This window comes from Heterocephalus glaber, unplaced genomic scaffold, assembly GCF_053883595.1.
Source record: "Heterocephalus glaber isolate CG9 unplaced genomic scaffold, H.glaber_assembly_v1.0 deba00001504, whole genome shotgun sequence".
NCBI lineage: Eukaryota > Metazoa > Chordata > Mammalia > Rodentia > Bathyergidae > Heterocephalus > Heterocephalus glaber.
In genome coordinates, this window is record NW_028258324.1 from 67,411,800 (window position 1) to 67,431,724 (window position 19,925).

General features: G+C 46.4%; 1 protein-coding gene across 1 annotated transcript; it reads left to right on the forward strand.

Moving 5' to 3' along the window:
- Positions 1–15,087: 15,087 nt before the first annotated feature.
- Positions 15,088–18,854, forward strand: Rtp2 (receptor transporter protein 2). The gene is made up of 2 exons (XM_021259061.2): positions 15,088–15,339; positions 17,733–18,854. Exons 1-2 carry the CDS (start codon positions 15,182–15,184, stop codon positions 18,235–18,237), a joined length of 663 nt encoding a protein of 220 aa, XP_021114720.1. The 5' UTR covers positions 15,088–15,181; the 3' UTR covers positions 18,238–18,854.
- Positions 18,855–19,925: the final 1,071 nt, after the last annotated feature.

Consider the following 19,925-nt stretch of genomic DNA (forward strand, 5'->3'; position numbering starts at 1 on the left):
AATCTATTTCCTGGATCCAGAAAAGTGTACTTTATGGGCATTCTGGTCTGGTGTGTGTGTGTGTGTGTGTGTGTGTGTGTGTGTGTGTGTGAGTGGCCATTGGGAGGACACTTAAATATTCTTTGACTAGATTAAAGTTCTTAATAGTGAAAGGCTGAGCATCCATCTAAAGTAAACCAAAAAAAAGTGTACCCAAAATACTGTGGTGACTTGGAAAGACAATGTCCCTCCAATTCCCAAAGCAGTGACAGAAGGGTTCTAAACCTAGGTACCTAGCACATCCAGTTTGACAGCCAGGGGCATGCATGGTACCTTCCTGAAAACAAGAGAAAGCTTCAGCAATCCTTAGGACAGTGGGCTTCTAGGAAGGCAGATGCCGAGGCAGGAGGACCTTGGAGTCCCAGTTTGGAGACCTCTAACATACCATGTTATCCCCAAGGCTTTGGGGCCTACCTCCTACTAAATGACTCAAATAACCACAGTTGACTGCGTACTTATAGGGAGAGTGAGGCTTCTCCTTCCCTTTTGCTTTCCAGGCAAGGAGGTGGAATATGCATATATGGAGCCAGAACCACAGAATACTGGAATGTGAATTTAGGGATCCCAACAGTCAAAGACACCAGTCCCAGAAAGTAAAGTTGACATCTTCAAGGTGCCACAAAGAATTTCTATCAGAGAATATTTAACTCCTAGCTAGGTTGGTAACATAGCCCCAGCCCTCAAAGGGTTGCATCTCACTGAGTTGGTAGCCCGTGGAGAAGCAGTTTCAGTGAGTTGGTGTCTCGCACACTTTCTGTGGAACTGCAGTACCTCCTGTCTGCACAGAGCTGTCTTCCTCAATGGCGCCAACAGGTCTCATCTCTGGAGGGATATCGGTTTCCTGGGGCCACTGTAACAACGTACCGCAAACAGAGTGTTCCAACAACAGGAATGTATGGCCTCACGGTTTGGATGGGTGCAGTTCTGAGACAAGGTGTTCGGAGCGCTGCTTTCTTCTGACAGCTGTGAGGAAGTGTCTGCTTCCGGCTTCCTCCCTAGGTTTGGGTAGTTCCTTGGCTTGTGGAAGCATCATCTCTCTTGCTTCACATGACGTTTTCTACATCTGTACACAAACGTAGCTCCCTTTTATAGGAACACTACAAAATTTTTGTATAGCCAACAAAACTATCAACACAGTGAAAGACAACCTGTGGAATGGGGAAAAATATTTGAAAGCTATGCATATGGCTAGGGTTACTATCTAGAATACATAAGGAACTCAACTCAGTAGCAGGGGGCAGGGGAAAGAAAGGAAGAAAAATGATCTGATTAAAAAATGGTCTAAAATCCAAATAGACATTTCTCGAAGATATTCAAATGGTCAACGATACATGAAAAAAATATACAGTATCACTAATCATCAGGGAAATGCAAATTCAAACCACAATGACCTTTCACCCCAATTAGAATGGCTATGATCAGACAGGCCAAAAATAACAAACACTGGCATGGATGAAGAGAAAGGGGAAGTCTTATGCACTGTTTTGGGGAATGTAAATTAGTATAGCCATTATGGAAAACAGTAGGGAGTTTCCTCAGTAAATCATAAATATAACTACCATGTGATCTAGCAGTTTCACTGCTGGGTATATGTATTCAAAAGAAATGAAATCAGCATGATGAAGAGTCCTGTGCACTCCAAGATCTACTGCAGCAAGAAATTTCCAAGAAATGGAAACAACCCAAGTGACTATCAACTGAGGAATGGGTAAAGAAAACGTGGTATGTGTATACAGTGGTATGCTAGTTAGGCCTTTAAAAACATGGAATCCTGTCATTTGCAGCAATACAGATGAATCTGGAGATTGTTATGTTAAGTAAAATAAGCTGGGAACACAAAAACCAATACTGCATGATCTCATTCATACGTGGGATCTGAAGAAGTTGATCTTATGAAAGTAAAGCATAGAATAGTGGTTACCTCCTACTGAGTAGGGGGAGATGGAATAGGGAGAGAATGATCAATAGGTCCAAGCACAGAAAGATCAGAGGAATAAATTCCAGTGTTCTATGGTTCAATGGGGGTGACTATAGTTAACAATATTATATTGAATATTTCAAAGTAGCTACAAGAGAAATTTTTGAATGCTCTTGACACAAAGAAATGATGAATAAGGTGAAAGATATGCCAAGCACCCCGATTTGATTACTATATAACATATACATTGAAGCATCACACTGTATCCTATAAATGTATAAAATATTTGTGCCAATTAAAAGCCAAAATAAAAATGTTGAAGAAAAGCATTTTAAATAAGGACATACCAGGAACAACTTCAGGACAAAGGGCAAAGGCTGGCGAAACAGATCCGGCACTGTAGATTTAGATAAGCAAAGGAGCCCCCACTTCTATACCAGTAAGCGCCAACATCTACAGAGTAACCCAAGACCACCACACAGGACTCTAGTAAGCCCTCAAGACGACCCTCAGACAGACACTTGTCGCCCACACTTCAGGAGAGGCAACACAGTGCCTGGAACTGGTTTGCAAAGTGACTCTTAGATCACATCAGGAATAAGGACTGGAAAGGAAAAAATGGAAACAAAGCCTTTGTAAATAGGGAAGGGAGGAGAGGGTGAAGGGAGGGCAGGGGAAGGGGGAAAAATTAAGAACCAAGATACATCATGTACAGGTGCAAGCACCCAGTGATAAATGTCAACGTATTGTATACCTAAAATGTACCAATAAAAGAATGTAAGCAAAAATAAATAAATAAAATGACATTAAAATAAAATTTAAAAAATAAGGACATACCAGACATCTTGGGCTAAGCACCACCCTCATCATGTGTGACAACCCTATTTCCAAACAATGTCATGTTCTAGCACTGTGACAGGGATCAAGACTTAAACATGTACATTTTTGAGAAGACAGAAGCCAACTCATAAGAGCGGGTGTGTATGGGGGAGGGACCCTGAAACGCTCTCTGAAACAGCCCTGCTACCCTTGCTCTTTGCCGTGTCCTCCCTCTGCCCTGGAGGATGAGAGGTGTGACTAGGCGTGTCCCCCAGGCCCCTCACAGGCTTCTCAGAAGCTCACCCAGGTCGGTTGGCCTCACCTCCTCCCCGGGAGCAGAAGGAGAAGCAGAATGGCTGTGGCACTCAGCCAAGGCAAGGGCTGCTTTTCTTCCTCATCCTCTAACAAGTTCAGTTTTGTTTTGTTTTTTAATGTCACTCATGGGTCTCACCCCAAAAGACCATTAGAGGTCATAATAATTGTGCTCAGTGAGCGACCACACTTTGGTTAGACAGCTGAAAAACTAGATCCAGGTAGGTCTCTATGACAGCAGAACCACCAGAAACTTCTATATCAGGGCATCACAGCCTTGATAAAAAGCTCTTAGCACCAACTGAGACTAGTTCATTGCATTTAGCAGTACAACGGAGAATTTACATTTGCTAGGATCTTCTCCAGTAGTTTGCCATTGTAGGAGGGCTGTTAGATACATTGCTGATGCTCCCCAGGGGATTTTTAGGTATAGCTACAGGTGAAAATCTCCAATCTCACCCAACTCTTTTGTTTCTTCAGAACAGGAAGTCCCGTGACCTTAACCAAAGATATCATCTAAGAGCTGGGACACAGTATTAGTTCCCGTGCCAACATTATTTCCATTAAAATCACTTCCTTACACTGCCACGATTTCCTGTTTCTGCAGCCTCATGCCTCCCCTCAATGCCTGCCTTCTTCATATACTTTCACACAGGTGTGGCCCTGAAGGGGAAAAGCTCAGGAATGGGAAGGAGAAAAGGGCAGGAATGATACAAAGGCAAGACTTCGCCTGACAGGGCAGAGGATTTCCAAGCAGATGTCTAAAGGTGCACTGTGCTCCAGGTGACGCTTTGTTGGTCAGCTCTTTGTGACTCCAATAAATACCCTAGATAATCTGCTTGGAGAGAGAAAGGGTTTACTAGGGACAACAGTGAGAAGCTTCCGTGATGAGCAGCTGACCTCATTGCTTCGGGCTGTGCAGGAGCCCTGAGACTGGAGCCGATCCTGCGACGAGATTAGTTGCACCGGCAAGGCGCGTGAGTCTCGGGAGAGAGGCACCAGCACCACCGAGGTCGGCTCGCACGAGGAGGGCTGCACAGAGCGGCATGCTGAGGCCATGTTGTTTGTTTTCCAGGCATACCCTGGCTCAGGGTCTCATGCATATCATTTTTTGGTAGTGAGAGACGGCCTCATCTCTGGGTACTTCTGCCCACTAAGTCCTCCCCCTTCGTCACAGGGAAACACATGCCCTTTCCAAACCTGTAGGGCTTGTGTCTGTATACCTCCCGCCCTCTGCCCTTTCTCCACTTACCCCTTTCTACCCCATCTCCTTCAGACTGCGAATTTTCTTAGCCTGGAAAACCCTGAACATGGGTACAGGTTTGTTGAATGGTGGAGCGGGAGAGGAATGCCTCATTAAGCGGTCCAGTTCGTCTGCCTGGAGCCTTTGGCGCCTGAATTTACTATTGCAGTCTAACAGGTAACCAGCAGGTGGCAGTGTAGGGCAAAAAGTGAAGGCTGCAGGAGCTACTTCGTTAGCGGCAGGGGACAAAGAAGTGGGCCATTGCTGATCTCCTGTGTGTGTCTGTTTTCTGTCCAACAGATAGGCTGGTGGGGTATGATTTGAGGTTCTCTAGCTCCAAAATCTCTCCTCTGGAGACCTACTTAGGTGTGTAAATTTCCATTGCAAGTCATTCCTTTGAGTTTCAGGTTTCTACTTGTCCTTGAAACCAGGAGGTCATATCTCAGCTCTCAGGCAAAAGAGGCCAGTCCTTAACAGAACCCTGAAAGGAGGCAGGCAGGGACTTATGAGATGATACTAATGATAAATATAACGAAATTTACAAGTCACAAAAGGCTATGATATCCAAATGCTTCCTAATCCTCACACCAACCTTTCTGGTTTTAAGGAAGAAAAAAAAATCCCGGTTGGGGGATGAAGAAACCCAGGTGAGACAGCAGAGCCTAAGGACACACGGCTTGGAAGTGGGCATGGAACTTTCGCGTCCTGACTTGCAGCCCAGGGTCCAGCAGGCACAGACGGGGCTGTGTACTGTGCCCCTGTCCAGTGCACTCCGGGCATAGGTTTCCCCATGGCACAGCCATCGTCCAGGAGGAGGAGAATTGAGGCTTTCAGAATGGGAATTCTCTTAGGGTCGAAATTGCAAACTTTGCATGGAGACAGAGAGGAAGCCACCAGGGCCTGCCTTGGTGCTCACCACCCCAGCGCACCTAGAGACCCTCACTGTTCCAGCCCAGAGGCAGGAGACGTGACCTCCAGATCATACTCAGTGACCAGGGGCGTGTGGGGGAAGCATTCCCCAGTCCTGCCTGGGCACACTGTGAGGCTGGTCAGACTGCTGAGCAGCTACTGGCCTTGGCCAGGAAACTTAGTCTCCCTGGGATTGGCTTCTAATTGTAGATGAAACAACCTCACAGGCTGGTCTCCAGGACCCCCTTCTGAGCTGGTGACCCTCCCTTTTGCAGTCTAAGTAACTGGGAGACAGAAAGGACACTGCACTCCCAAGGGGGTTCTGGAAATAGGAACCACTCAAGGAGACTACAGAGTTCTAATTCCTGGAGGCCAGCCCTTCTCGTCTGCTAGTCCCAGCGCTTCCTGCATCCAGTAGACCAACATTTCTGTGCCCAGTATTGGAGATTTCCCTGGCTTCCTATCAAATCACAATTCAGAGGGGGCTTATGAGTGACGCCAGTTATCAGGATGAAATTCCTTTACAGTTCACAAGAGACTCCAAGTTCTTACATACATGGCTTTGTTCACCGACATTCTTTATTTTTTAAAATTACATTTTGTATCTGTTTAACTTTAAAATTAATATATATTAAATGTAGAAAAATTTGAAGAACAACCATGATAAAAACAATCATACAGACAGCATTTATTGAACAACTATAATGTTCCAGAAGGATTTAAACAGTTTTTGCAAAATTTAGAAATAATTCTAGATTCAGAGGAAGTTACAAACCTAGTGCAGAGAGGCCTCATGCATTCCTTCTCCTGGTTCTCCCTGTGGTGATATTTTATATAACTATAGCACAATATCAAAACCAGGTAGTTGAAATAATTGGTATAATTCACGGACCCTATTCAGATTTCATCAGTTTTACATGCACTTGTGTGTGTGTGTACCTATGCAATTTTAGTTCCCATGGTATAGCCACCACCACGATCAAGATGCACTATTGTTCTATCACCCCTGAGATCTCTTGGGCCTGGTAGGTTCTCTCCCAGACTGAACAGGAACGTTTTACAGTGTAGCAATATCAGCCTCTGTGTCCTCCCATGTAGTTCTGATGTAACTCTGTAACATAAATCATACCCAACCAGACTGTAGAATGTTAGTGTGTGCCCATATAAGGGAGACCAAGACATAAAAACTGTGTAAAAGGGTGCAGCTAAGCCATGTTCGGGACTCAGCCTTTGGACACGAATCTGCTGAGTCAGGGCCGCCAGGAGTAAAGCTGCTTCCTGGGGAAAAGACCTCGTGTCCCATCTCTCTACCCATAAATCCTGCAGCATTTCTCTCACTACACAGTCATCCTTTTCTCCCTCTTCATCCCTGACTTCTGGCAACCACTAATCTGTTCTCCATTTGTGTATTTGTTTTTCTTTTTGAGAATGTTCTGTAAATGAAGTAACTGTGAAATATAATATTGAATATCATTTATTGAGCACTAACTGAATGCCGGGAACTGTTTTTAGCTTCATGTAAGTATGAGATACTTTCCACAATCCACTGCAATTGCCTCTATTATTAGCTACACTGCTTTACAGGTGTGGAGACTGAAGTTATCACCTAATTTTATGCAGAAACTAACAAATCTAGGATTAACGTATAGATCTGACCCTAGACTCTGAGGTTTTAATTATAAAATAGTGTCTCTCTAAACGGAAACAACATGGGTTTTTTAAAAAATAAAGAACATCATGGTTAAGAAAGATTAGTAGTAGCTTCAGAAAATTTCACTGGGTTGGTACCATGCAAACTACCTTCTCCAAGAACAATGCAATTAAGTTAAATACGATCATTAAAAAGGAACTAGAGCAACTCCACCTGTTTTTTAATTTTTTACAAAATTTTATCTCTAAACAGCTCATAGGTCAGAAGAGAACAGGGAGTTCAGCTCTGGCTGGAGAGCCATGTGGCACTGACGGTTTGGTGTGCATGTGGGTGTCTAGTGCCTCACGGCTGAACTCAGATGAAGGTCATGCTAGCCCAGCCCCAGGCTGAACCCTGCAGGGAGGACCATGTTTCAAGCACCCTGATACCCCCAGAGCCTCCTCTAACCCTGAGTACTACCCGGGTGGAGGGGAGTAACAAATGGAACCCAGTGGATTTAAAAATAGACTCCCTAGGGAATGCTGCCTAGATTTCCATGTATCCTTCAGTGCAGCAAAGCTGGCAACTGAAAACAAAAGGACTCAAAAGCAGGACAGGGACACATGGGAATTGTGAAAGAATGACTGGCTGTGTCAGGATCAGTGAGAGTACTTTGGTCCTCACGGTTCCTTTAGACACCCAAATTGCAGCAGTGCATGGAATTTCAAAACTTGGAAACGAGTGCTCAGGAACTAAAGTGAGTCACCCAGGGTTGTCAGGAGTTGGAGCTGAGAACCGACGCCTCCAGCTCCCAGGAGAGCTGTAAGTCAACAGAGTAGCCTCTTGACATTGTGCAGAATTTTTGCCTAGCCATCTAGGAATCCTCCAAGTAAAAACAGAAATGTTTGTAAAGACCGGCTTTTACTGGAATCACATTTAAAGAGAATCATAGTGCATTAGCTAGGATTTTGCAGAGAAACAGAACTAGAGGCATGTGCATCTGTGTGTGTGTGTGTGTGTATGTGTGTGTGTGTGTGTGTGTGTGTGTGTGTGTGAAAGAGAGAAATTGATTTTGAGGAACTGGCTCATGTAATCCCAGAGGGAGAAAAGCCTCACACTATCGTTGTGAGACCTAGGAAAGCTTGTGATGTAGAGTGCAGTGTGAGCCAGAGAGCCAGAGGCAGAAGAAAGATCTAAATCCTACCCTAAGTCCCACTCAACAGGCAGAGAGTGAATTTAGCCTTCCTCCGCTGTGTCTTTGGTCTGTTCAGGGCCCACCATCCGAAATGGGGAGAGCTGTGTGCTCCCTCAACTCATGAATCCCCATGCTAATCTTTGGCAGAAGTGCCGTCATGGACACACCCAGAAACAGAGTCTAATCCACATCTCAGCAGCCTGTGGCCCCATCACACTGACCAGGAAACTGGCATCACACACGGCTGCCAAAGCATGTCCTCCTATCACTTTAGCCATTTTAATGCCTGTTTTGGCAATCATCTCTGATACAAAGGCAGTATTTTAATAGCTTTGTAAGGTGCTTGAGTCCTTGTGCAGCAGAGTCTGTAGGGCACGGTGACATTGAAAAGGGAGGTGCTGATCTGGCTTTTATGGAGGCATCACCAGCTAACACAACCTCACAAACAAGGTGCAGATCTGTGTTTCCCAGACCATTGTGTACCAAAGTGGGATGATACCACTGCTACAAACCTGTTAAAACATTGTAGATACTATAAAATAGTGCGATCCATTTAAAAATTAAATATATTCAATAATCAAATAGATTCTGAATTTTTAATGATAACATAATAAAAAATGAAGGGTAGGGAGAGATGGGATAAAGAGAATGTGGAACTTCCATGTAGTAGTCAATATATTTCTATATTGTCTGAAATTTTACAATGAATTTATTAACATTAAAACTGGGCCTAGGGAAGGGCTTAGTGGATAAACATAGAGGGTTGGTAAACCAGATTGTGTGGGTCCAAATCTTGGAACTATCACTTATTAACTCTGTGGCTTCTAGGAAATTACTTAGACTTTCTGAGCCTCAGCTTCTTCCTATGTAAACAGAGATTATAATTATACTGCACACTACCTCAAAGAGTTCTTGTGGGCTAAATGAGTCAATATATTTAAAGTACTGAGAAAAACTCATGGTACCTGGGAAGCACTCTATCACTATTAACTTTTATTCTAATTGAGGTAAACTGAACCCCCAGACACACACACTAGTATTTTAGTCTGCTGGATCCTTCCCCAGTTCCTGGTCCTGAGGTCCAGTCATGTTGCAGCTTCTGCTGTGTCTTGCATCATACGAAGTCTTTTGCAAGAACGACCTGGACTGGGCCAGGGATTTAGCTCAGTGGTTTCGCTGCCTGCTGTGCAAGCACAAGGACCAGAGTTCGATCCCCAGTACCAAAAAAAAAAAAAAAAGCAAGAATGACCTGGACTCCCTTGTGGAAGCTGCAGCTACCAACGAGTGTGATGCTGTGTCCTGACCAGTTTCCACCAGTATGTCCCTCTGGACATTGAAATCATTCTGCACTGAATCTTAGAGTTTCCTCACCCACCAGGACTTGCCTATTTGCTTTTTATCGAATGTCAGAGATTAAGTAACTGCTATGGCTCATGTGCCTACCTGGAGGTTCTATGTTATCATCACCAAGTTTACTCTAAAAGAATTACTTTCCAAATTATTTTCAAACTTCCTCTTCCCCTTTCAAGGAAAGATTCACTTTAAGGTTGTCCTCTTCTTTGATATAATTTTTTTAAAAAACTACTTAAGAGATTTAAGATGGTTTGGTGGGTACATTCTGCAGGTGATTGTTCTAGTGTGTTGCTACAACAGAATACCAGAGACTAGGTGATTTATAAACAATAAAAGTTGATCTAGGTCCTAGTTCTAGAAGCTGGGAAGTCCAAGAACATGATGCCTGCATCTGTAAGGCCTTTAAGCTGTTCATCCCATGGTAGAAAGTGGAAGAGTGAAAGTGAAGGCCAGAGAACAAGGGGCTGAACTTGCTTTTATAGCAAACCTACTACTCTCATGATAGCTAACCCACCCCCATGGAAACAATGTGCATTCCGTCATGAGGCCCAGACCCACCCCACCCAATCACCTCTTACTAAGCTGCACCTCCCAAATTTGTTGTGTTGAAGATGAAGTTTCCCATGCATGAACTCTGGGAAAGTTCAAAAACCAGTGTTTGTGTTCATTTGCTTTATAAGCATCAGTGTATCCATTTCGTGTTCACATCTTCTTCCACTGGGAAAAAAGGTCCACAGCAGCTGTATTGACAACATAAGCTCATTAAGAAAATTTTATATTCTAAATCTTAATTTAATGTTAATGATCTATTTAATTTTCTAAAATTTAACAATCTAAATAATGAGTATTATTTTTAATATAAATATTATAAACTTTATTTCTCCATTTTCTCAGGACATTTAATGTGATAGGTCTCAACTGGGAGTGTACAGCAGAGCACCCTATGGAATCTTTTTGGATAATGAAGTGAAGGTGCTTGCTACACTTCTTCAAGGAGTACAGATTTGCAAGGAGAAGGGCAGACCAGAAGCCAAGGCTACTGTGCCATGGGAACAGCCTTGTTTGGGACTAGTCAGTTCATGGGAACAGAGAATTCAAAGCACTAAAATGGCATCAATATATGAGTCTGATCATGCAGTACAGACTTAAACCAATTCAGTGATTCCACATCCCTTCTAAGACTTAACCTTTTTATTTCTAAATAGTAAGAGACTGAATGGATTTGACACAATTGGTTTATCTGTTCATCTGTCAATTGGTGTCTGGCTTGTTTCCAGTTTGGGGCTATTATGAATAGAGCTGCTGTAATTTTTTTGTGAATACTTGTGTGGACACACCTTATTTTTTCTCTTGTGTAAATATCTAGAATTGCTACATCATATGCTAAGTGTGTAACTTTGCAAGAAACCAGCAAACTGGTGTTGTGAATTCCCTCCAGTAGTGTCTGAGAGTTCTAGTTTTCTACATCTTTGCCATCCATTGGGATTATCAGTCTTTTTAATTGCAGTCCTGGTGGATGTGCACTGATATGTCATTGTAGGTTTTTTATTAGTAGTACATGCTTACTGTACATGAAGTTTACAATCATCTTAGGGAACAGGTGTATGTATATAGCACATCTTGATTCTTGTTTTTTAGTCATTGTAGATTTAATTTGAATACAGCTGATGACTAATAATATTTTGGATGTTTTCTTATGTTTATTTTCTCTTCATAGATATAATTTTATAACTGTAATAATTCTCTAGTAATTCCTAATGTTAATTGTGTGATAATTTGATAGCAATAATTTATTTATCTTTTATGAACTTCTCTTGGAACAGAATTCAAAACAATGGTAAATTCATAAGTGTTTGTATTTATTTAAAGACCATCAATAATACTTGGAGTTCAACAGCAAATCATTGGTGACAGAAAATACCAGGATATTTATGGAATGCTTTCTATTTGTCAGGCTCTGTCTCTTGGGGTTTCCTTCCTGGTTGCTCCTTTGCTTCTCTCCTCATGACTTTACCAGGGTCTGGGCTGATGGTTTCTTTAGGCCTCTTTCAGTTTTAAATTCTGACCATCTTGACGAAGGAGTTCGGAAGAGCCATTGCTAGGCACTATGACTTTTACCATACATGTAATCAGGTGCTAAAGTGAAAGCGTTCTGTAGGATACGTATACCCAGGAGTCTAATTGCTCCTGTCCAACCATAGCTTATTATGATAATGACCACTCTCAGGGCAGGACCCAGAGCCTTTGGGGTGTTGGGAAGCAGAGTACGTGGAATTTTGGCCCTGGAACACTAGTAGGAATAGCAGGTTACTTGCTTGCATTTGCTCTGGCCGCCCCTTGTAAAAGGGCTCCATGAACTCTTCCCTGGAAGCTTAGGCAGCACCGTTGGAGAGCTGTGGACTGTTCTGCCGTGTAACTCTCCCTGAGACTCAGATATCTCCACTCACCCAAAGAGTGGGGCTTGGACCATGCCACCTTGTAACATCTCTTGAAAAAGATTTTTTCAGGAGATACTGTGTTTTCGTATAGCACTTTCTATGGTTCTTTGAATTGTGGAGATATAGTGACAGTAGAAAATAACTTTTATTTCCCTGGATTTGTTTCTTAATAATGAAACATCATTAGCCATTAACATATTTTACTTTTTAAAAAAAATTTGCCTCTGGTAACCTGTGGGACAAATTTCCCACTAGTAATATTATAGATAGATGAGCTAGGTAAAAATATTACAGGCAGTCAGATAGAGCTAAATCCTCAAGAGGGCCAGGACAAAGGTGAACCACACCACAGCTACACATCGGCTGAAAACCAGGCCTCAAGATGGAGACAAGATGAGTAGACCCACATACTTCTGCAGAGAACTGGGCTTAGTGAAGAATAAATAGGCATCGGCCACCCTGGGGTGATCAGAGACCTCTGGACCCACCGCCTCCTAGGAGAATCCTTGTTCTTTACATCCATGCTTGGTACACGGCTTCCTTCCCCATTGGAGCGTCATTGCCTAAGTGACTATACTGCAACCTTATTGGATGTTCATGGCTGTGGCCCACGTTGTACCCATGTGAGTTTCACCCTATAAAACTTCTCTGTAAAGTGGGATCCCCAGGCTGCCCACTCGGGACCCCTCCTACCCCTCGGGAGCTTTCCTATCAATAAATATCTTCCTAATTTTAACCTCCTTCATTCCTAGAACTGATCGTTTGATTTCTAGAGAACAAAAACTTGGCATATCCTGTAGTTAACAGGTTGGGACATATAATATTTCATATTTTATATTTCTCACAACAGTAACAGTGTCTGGCAATGGCAGAGATCTTTTCCCAGGATTGGCGTGGGTGGGTGGGTGGATATGTTCCCTCAAGAACAAGAGCAGGCACTGACATCTCTGGGATAGAGGTAAATATAGGTTGTTTCTAAAAGTTCTCAGGTGATTTTGATTTACCCATTTTTCCAGCTGTCCATTACTTTGTCACTTTAGCCTCCACATTGATGTTTCTTATGTTCTTCTAACAAGTAAAATTTGAATAATGAAGAGTTTACAAAAGTATTTACTAACCCACAATCTATATTGGAGGGAGGAGTAGCTGTCACATACCCTCTACTCCTGCCAATTTTGTTTGTAGGATACAGGAAACAGTATTTTGTTTTATAAAAGAATACAAATTTGGTTGTTTTTAAAAATACCACCTAGATTCAAAATAAGGCAGCAATGTATGATAAAACTGCCAGTGTGTAATGGGGCCGCAGCTAGACTCATATATTAGCTCCTGAATTGTGAGTTCTGGAACAATCTCATGCCATTTCCAGAAAATTAAGCTAATTGTGCTCATTCATTGTATTTCAACAAAGTTTTTTCTTGAGTGAAAACAGTGCTGTTGTACAGAAAGATGAATTGTACCAGTTTCTGCTTAGAGGGTTCCTACTCTAAATTAAACCCGATACTAACCCTAAGGGGATTGCATCATTTGAGAGAAAACACAACAAAACAAAGCCGATAAACCCTGATAATTCTCACTGTCTTTTTGTTTTGCTTTCATTGTTATTTGTTCTGGGAACAGCGTTCTGAAATCTCTGTTTCACTCTGCCACATAGCTCTAGGCCGGGCCCAGTCTGCTCTGGGCTTTGCTGAATTGCTAGGAACTCAAGAGCCGCCATCCCCCTGGCCTGATAACCAGACTTCTGAGACAGTCCGCCATGATGTGTGGCCTGAGGCCTTGGATGACTACTTCCCATTTCCGAGCCTCCATTGCCTTAAATTAGTGTCAAGAGATTTTGATTTAGAAATAAAGAATTCAATAAAGAAATAATTTTGTGTGTGTGATGCTGTAGATCAAAGCCGGTGCTCCTACGGTGGCAGGCAAGCTCTCTACCACTGAGCTACATCCACATGAAGAAGTCAGATGTACAAAAATAAGAGTTCCTTTCTAGAGCTATCTGTTAATGGCTCTAGTACATACTTTTGTCCTTTCTCAGCTCTTTAGTGGAAGAACACTGCTCCCTTTCCAGTAAGGATTCAATGACATTGTCCCTGATTTCAGCCCATGCAAAAACCACTTGGAAGCAAGCGTCACGTCTGGAACACAGCACGGAAAACTTCTGGCTCCTAGCAACCCTTGTCCACTCTGCGTACTCTTCACTCTGCATCTGCATGCATCTCCAGATCCGGGGATCACTCTGCATCTGGATGCATCTCCAGATCTGGGGAAGCCTAAGATGATGAGAGCTGGCAGAGGGGCCTCGCAGCCGGCAGGCAGAGACTGAGTAAGCAGCCACAAGGGCTAGTCTTTTCCCTGCCTGAAACTGTCTCCCTCCAGGGAACTGTTTTTCCCTGCAGCATGCAAATTTGGATTGGAAGTTGCCTGTAGTCTCTGAAGTATTTAAATTGGGCATCGGGGAGCTGTGATACCCCACCGTGCCATCTGCAGCAGCTGAGGCTGCAGAAGCCTGCAGCTCAGAGCAAACTTATTTCTCCAGCAGCCACCTTCCCAAGGCTTGGGACCAGGAAGTGAATATGAGCACTAACAACTCTGTGACTCTATGAGTTGGGAATGGTATTGCTGCGCTTTTTAGGGTGTATTAAATTACTTTGTATCTCACCTACCTGAGGTCTAGAGCAAAAGGACCACATGTTACCTGTCGCTCAGTCTGCATGGGTTAGGACTTCAATAGCACAGGGATAAACCAACCAATGGATTTAGATCTGAGTCATGGATGAGCCACATAGGGCTTGGCCAGCAGGCAGGCCAGGCAGCCTGTGCTTGCCACATAAGTGGGGGTCACAGCACATTAGAGGGTGTGGGAGTGGCAGGCTCTGTGGCTGTCTGTCCTTGTTTCTCCTTGACTGCCTAGGGTGTCATGGCTACCATTGCACATGGCATGGAGAAAGCCTAGAAAAGCAGTAGAGCAAAGCAAGGCCACTCCATCGTCCTTGCCTCCCAGAGGCTGGAGGTTTGGGGGAGTATAGCCAGGGGCTGGGCTTCCCGCCCTGCTTGCTCCACTTAGCCAGTGTCACTACCCAACCCTGCTGCTGAAGCCTAGCTCAGGGCCCTTAATGGCCCCTTGGGGCTTCCCTCTTACCCAGCCCTGACTCTTAGAGCCTTGCCTGGCTGCTATGGCAACAGGTTCCAAGGTGACAAAGGAGGTTAGCTGAGTCTTGTCCATGAGGATTTTCAGACTCATAGAGATAGATCTGCCCTGCACTCCCTGAATCTTTCTGTGTTCTCACTTGGCAGAGTTCAGACTTCTATCCCTGCCAGCAGGAGCATGAGCCTGACCACGTGTGAGTGGAAAAAAGTGTTCTATGAGAAGATGGAGGTGGCAAAGCCAGCCGACAGCTGGGAACTCATCGTGGACCCCAACCTCAAGCCCAGTGAGCTGGCTCCCGGCTGGAAGCAGTATGTGGAGCAGCATGCCTCAGGCAGGTGAGTGATCCAGTGAAGAGGGCCCTGCAGGTAGCCTTGGGTCACAGCCACGGAGCACCTTGCAAGAAGAGACAGAGTCTGGCTCTGTTAGGTCCTACTCTGTGTCAGATCAAATGGGAGAGCAGAGAAAGGACAGCCAGGTGGGTCACAGAGGCCTTTGTTCTAACCACAGCTATACCACAGACCCCCGGGGTGACTGGGAAGCTCTGTTCTCTGTGTCAGTCTCCAGATTCCACATTAAATGAGGAGCAATAATATCTCCATTGACCCTGCAACCTCTGACATTTAAAGAGTGGTTAGAACAGACAGCAGGGGGCTCCACTGGACCTCAACCTAGGAGAGGGAAGGGTGGGGCATACTCTGGTCCCAGGTTTGCCTGTTCAGTTAATTAAATGCAACTTGATTTGAATGCAGAGACAGTTACTAACCACGACTTATGTGTCAGGAACTAGCTTTGTGCCTAACTGCTTTTGTCAACTTTTCCTGGCTCTGAGCTTTTACATTTGCAAAACAAGAGGTTGACTTTTGATGATCAATCCAATCCCTTCCACCTCTCTTATCTCTGAGTCTGTGACCTAAATGTGTAGCTTTGGGCAACACATCTCCTAGGTTCTTAGGCTTGGGGTCTCCTATCAAAGGGAAGGGGACATGTCCTTCTGAAGCCTCATACCCCTCCGCCTTTTAGACTGCTTTGGGATGGGGACCACAACATTCTTGGCCCAAACTGCCTCAAGCCCAACTGCAGGGTCAGCACAGTCTGGGTCCTTAGATCTTGGATTCAAGGGAAGCCAATAGGTGTATCTTGGATGTGCGGACAGAACTTGGACGCAGAGGCTCCCCTGTTGACACACGTGTGCATGTGAAGCCCCTCATGTACCTCACAGGACGCTGCTGAGGGTGGGAAACGGAGGCAGACAGGCAGCTGCACAGTCGACTGAGCCTGTCTTAACAAAAGTCAACTCAAATTCATTCAGGAAGCATCTGCTGGGCACCGGCCATGCACTGGACACTGGCATGCTTCTGCCTGGCTGTGTGCACACGATGGCTCCTTCACTTTGTATGCTTCCTTCTCATTCCAGTAGAACAAGGGGTGATGAGCAGGTCTGGCTGGAGGGAGGGGAAGCAGCTCTGGATTGGCTCATTTAGAGAAGTGTGGAAGGAGACTGATCATGGGAAGCACCTCAGCTGCCCGGAGGAGGAGGTGCAAAGGGCTGAGCCCCAAGGGTGACGGGGCTCATGGCTCCTCTTGCTTCAGAGTGCTGAAGGCTCTGGTGCTGTGGCTCAGGACTCATCAGGGCCTCTGCCCTGCCAGTCTTGCCTGGGTGGTGCTGGGTCCACTTCTTCGTACATATTGCAGTGGCTCTGTGGGGTGGGGTGGCTTGGCTTCGGGTCTGTTCACAGCCTGGGCTGAGTAGTGCTTGGCACTCGGCAAATGCTGAGGGCTGCTATGGGATCCACTCTAGTTCCTCATCAGAAGTCCTTCAAGGCCTAGAAAGAGCAAGTGAGGAAGGTACAGTAAGCCCAGTGGACCCTCAACTGCCTCTGACTATGCCTGGGGGAGGTTCACCTCTGGGATAAAAGGCAGCGAGGGCTCCATCACTAAGTGTGCGGAAACATGGGGGCAGACCTGGGAGGGTGAGCTCCGCTAAGTGAGCCACATGCCAGCTCCTTCTGTGCGTGCTTCCTGGGGCTGGGGCCCCAGGGGCCAGGTTAGACATAGCAGCCTGTGCGTATGTGCATGTGCGTGTGTGTTAGGGATCAGAATTCACACTTCTGGTCTTCACTGCAGGGCTGGAGTGGGCTCTTGGGATGACTTGTCAAGGGACAGGGGAGTGCTCTTTGTGAAGATGCATGGGCCAAACTTAGCAGTCCCTCCCTGGGCCAGTCCATCACCATCCACCCGTCCATCCCATCATTTTCGGGAGTTGATTGAGGACCTGCAGGGTGCCAGGGCCTGTGCTTGGCATCTCTTCTTCCAAGAGCAGGGGAGCTGTGTGAGTCAGGTAGTGTACGTCAGCCCTCTCATCAGAGTGGCAGGAGGTCTGAGCGGAGGGAAGGACCTCTATGGGACACCGCCACGCTGCCCTCCACAGGCAGGCAGTGGGGTTGGAGGGGTGCTGACTTGCTGGAAGCTAAGGCTGCAGGGGGCTTGCAGGAGAGCATGCTGGATGCAGGATGGCTCCAGTAGGAGGCTCCTGAGGACACTACCCTGGCCACAAGGGTGTTCACCAGGAGGGGACTGCAGCTGGGGGCTTCAGAGTGCTAATGAACCCACAGGGGGATAAACATGCTATATCTGTTTCTGGGCTCAAGAACAGAAGCCTTTCCTGCTCGGGCTTCTCAGGGAGGATGGCTGGGAGCCGCACTTTCTCCAATCCTCCTCCTCCCCGCAGGTTCCACTGCTCCTGGTGCTGGCACACCTGGCAGTCGGCCCACGTGGTCATCCTCTTCCACATGTACCTGGACCGCACCCTGAGGATAGGCTCGGTGCGCATGCGTGTCTTCAAGCAGCTGTGCTACGAGTGCGGCTCGGGGCGGCTGGACGAGTCCAGCATGCTGGAGGAGAACATCGAGAGCCTGGTGGACAACCTCATCACCAGCCTGCGCGAGCAGTGCTACGGAGAGGACGGCGGCCAGTACCGCATCCACGTGGCCAGCCGCCCGGACCCCGGGCCGCACCGCAGCGAGTTCTGCGAGGCCTGCCAGGAGGGCATCGTGCACTGGAAGCCCAGCGAGAAGCTGCTGGAGGAGGAGGCCGCCTACTCCGATGCGTCCAAGCAGAAGGCTCAGGCCTTTGGCTACAACTTCTTCTCGCTTCGCTGGTGCATCTTGTGGGGCGCCCTGTGTCTGCTCTTGGCCTATCTGCAGTTCTTCTTCCGCAGCCCCACCTTCTTTTAGGGGGCCGGGTGAGGGGTTGGGAGAGGATACAGGGTCCAGAGATCCAGGGAGGACTCAGTCCGGTCCTGATGCTGTTAGAGTCAGTGTGGCGCCGCAAACCATTCAGCCACCTTTCCTGACCTCAGGTTGTGCTCTGTAGAATGACAGGTCTGCATTAGGCGATATTTAATAGTCCCTGGAGTAAACTGTACAGTAATGAGAGGAAGGGGAGAAGGCTTGGAGGAGGCTTGGGAACCTGTAAGTTCGGCATTAGCAGGAGATGCACAGGAAGGTAACTTTCTTCCTTCCCTCCCTCCTCTTCCATCCCTAGCCCTCCTTTTTCTTTATTTCCATATCTCTGCCCTGTTACAAGTTAATACTTGGTTAGGTGCTGCCTGGCCCTGGCTCATGCTCTCCTTCTCTGTGTGTCCCGCCACGGATCCCTTTGGTGGGCAGCAGTGGCCCCACCAGGGCACAGGGGCGGACTCACCTGGTCTGTCTTTGGGGAAGTCTGCTCCCACCATGCTGAGATGCTTGGAGTTTTACGCTGGTATCAGGGCCTGCTTGGCTGGGATTGTCCAGGGCCCTACTGTCTAATACGTTTGCCCGCGGGCCATATGTGGCTATTTCCAATTAAATGAATGAAAATGAAATAAAATAAGAAATTCAGCTTCTCAGTCATGCCAGGCTCAGCCGGGCTCGCACAGAGCGCATGCCCCACGGGGCCATTGCTCCACTGCAGTGGCATCGGGAAGATGAGTGGGAGGAGCTCCGGGAGGACCCTCACGGCCTCCAGAGGTCTGTCTGCCCTTTGCCTCCGTCCACTCTGGGCTCTCAAGGCAATAGGAGGGACAGGACTGCGACGAAGTGCCGCCAGCCAGCTTCTCCTACTAAAGTTGTGGGTTGTGGGCCTGGGGACAGACTGCCAAGATTGTGCCCCGAGGGAAGCGCGTGACTCAGTCTGAAAGCTGGGGGAGCTGAGTAGCTGAGGAGGGTGGGGTCCGGGAAAATTCCAGAAGATAAACTCGCTCTGCTTCTTCTCTATCAGCTTATCTGTCTTTTTCATATTTATCTAGAAAGACCCTTCCCGGACTCTGCATTTTCCTCCAACAATTGCTATGTAATGTAAAGAAAAACACTTTCAAAGTCAAGTTTCTTAGATAGGAGTAGATTACATTCATCTCCATGTCTCATTCCCTCCTTAATCCACAGAAATCTCACTTCTGTGTTCCCCAAAGTGCCACCCCAAGCCCCGCTGCCAAATGGTTGGCAGTTTTTCTGTGTCATGATGGATCTGCTGCAGTTTATGCTCCTCCTTGAAGATTCCGGGAATCTGCTCCGCTGTCTTTGACTTCTCTTTTCTCCACACCTTCTCCTCACCACGGGTTAGGAGCTGGAGGTTTCTGGGATTCTTTTCTTGCTTTGCTCATTTTCCCTGAGGAACAGACCCACTGATGCCTTAGGTTTTCACTGCATGGAAGTTCCTGGGCTTCACATCTCTGCAAGGCATTCACACTGAGCTCCAGGTCTCATTGATCTGGCCACTGACGCTCCTCTCAAAAGCAGCATGGCTGAAGCTGAGCTCCCCATGTGGCCGTCCATACCCGCCATCGACCTCTCAGAAATGCAGATGTTATCCCCAACCCCCCTCCACCACCCTGCCCTCTCCCACACTCCTCTGGCACCGGGTTCCGTGGCCTGCTGATGTT

Bases quoted from the DNA above. Each gene is read 5' to 3' on its own strand.
- Rtp2 (XM_021259061.2), top strand. From the start codon at position 15,182: ATGAGCCTGACCACGTGTGAGTGGAAAAAAGTGTTCTATGAGAAGATG. The intron at 15,340-17,732 runs GTGAGTGATCCA...TCCTCCCCGCAG, and splicing joins GAGCAGCATGCCTCAGGCAG to GTTCCACTGCTCCTGGTGCT.